Below are 924 nucleotides of genomic sequence, written 5' to 3' on the forward strand. Positions count from 1 at the left end.
ATTTCAATGATATATAATCTGCTGAAATAGAAATGTTTCCAGTTTTCATTTGAGAAATCTGGTCACCTTAACATATTGAGCAATAAAAAAATCTTATCTGCAGAAATTCTTTCTAAAAGATGATTACGTGTCTGATTTACTGAAGCACGCAAAGTCGTTAAACATTTGTCATACATTTTTAAACATCAAGTACAAGACATTTACCATGTGCTAAAGTCAAGCCGGCCTGATAAATCTATGTCTCGGTTCACCTTAATTTGCAAAGACATAAAATGAGAGTGCCAGCTAAACATATGCGCTCCAGGATCCTGTGATCTGTTTCTCAAACCCTGTCATGCTGTTGTTTTCAGTTTGACACAGACTGGAGAGAAAAAGCTGCAGACCCTGCAGTTAAAACCATCAACTGCTCGCTCTTTCTGGAGGATGTCTTTGGCAGCACCACAAACATTAACGAGAGCTGAGAACGGCCTGATGGGATCCTCAATAACATGTGAAAAGTCAAGAAATCTGCTCGACTTTGTGTATTGTACTGATTAAATTCACATTGTTGCACATTGTTGTTTCTGTTGTGCTGAATGAATGTCATAATACCGTTTATGTGTATTTTTTTATTCGACATAAAATCAAAAACATGCTGGAATGAGAGAGCTGTTTGGAAGTGCCTTATGTGCTTTGGGACCAAGCGTAGAGCAGTTAAAAATATGAGCCGCTAAATCAAACCATATTTCATATACAGGCAGACAGACATGCACGTTTGTCGTGATTATACGGATAAAGCTGTCAATATAATACAACATGCCCAGCGCTATATGAGAGAAAGTAACTGCCCGCTATACCGTACCCAAATTCAGATTTCCCAAAGGTCTTTTCATGATTTAGTTAAAGGAAAGCGAGCATTTTTCCCATGGTCCAAAATCCTCATTT

At 37.9% G+C, this 924-nt stretch overlaps 1 protein-coding gene across 1 annotated transcript in view; it reads left to right on the forward strand.

Annotated features, from left to right (window-relative positions):
• The window catches only part of LOC107579499 (EF-hand domain-containing family member C2-like), a 2,602-nt gene extending 2,095 nt beyond the window's left edge, over positions 1 to 507 (forward strand). The window contains exon 4 of the mRNA XM_016265327.1: positions 351 to 507. Coding sequence (XP_016120813.1) covers positions 351 to 461 — 111 coding nt within the window. The 3' untranslated portion in view covers positions 462 to 507. The remainder of the gene's footprint in view (positions 1 to 350) is intronic.
• Positions 508 to 924: the final 417 nt, after the last annotated feature.

The sequence above is a fragment of the Sinocyclocheilus grahami genome, unplaced genomic scaffold (genome assembly GCF_001515645.1).
Source record: "Sinocyclocheilus grahami isolate Dianchi unplaced genomic scaffold, SAMN03320097.WGS_v1.1 scaffold17818.1, whole genome shotgun sequence".
Lineage (NCBI taxonomy): Eukaryota > Metazoa > Chordata > Actinopteri > Cypriniformes > Cyprinidae > Sinocyclocheilus > Sinocyclocheilus grahami.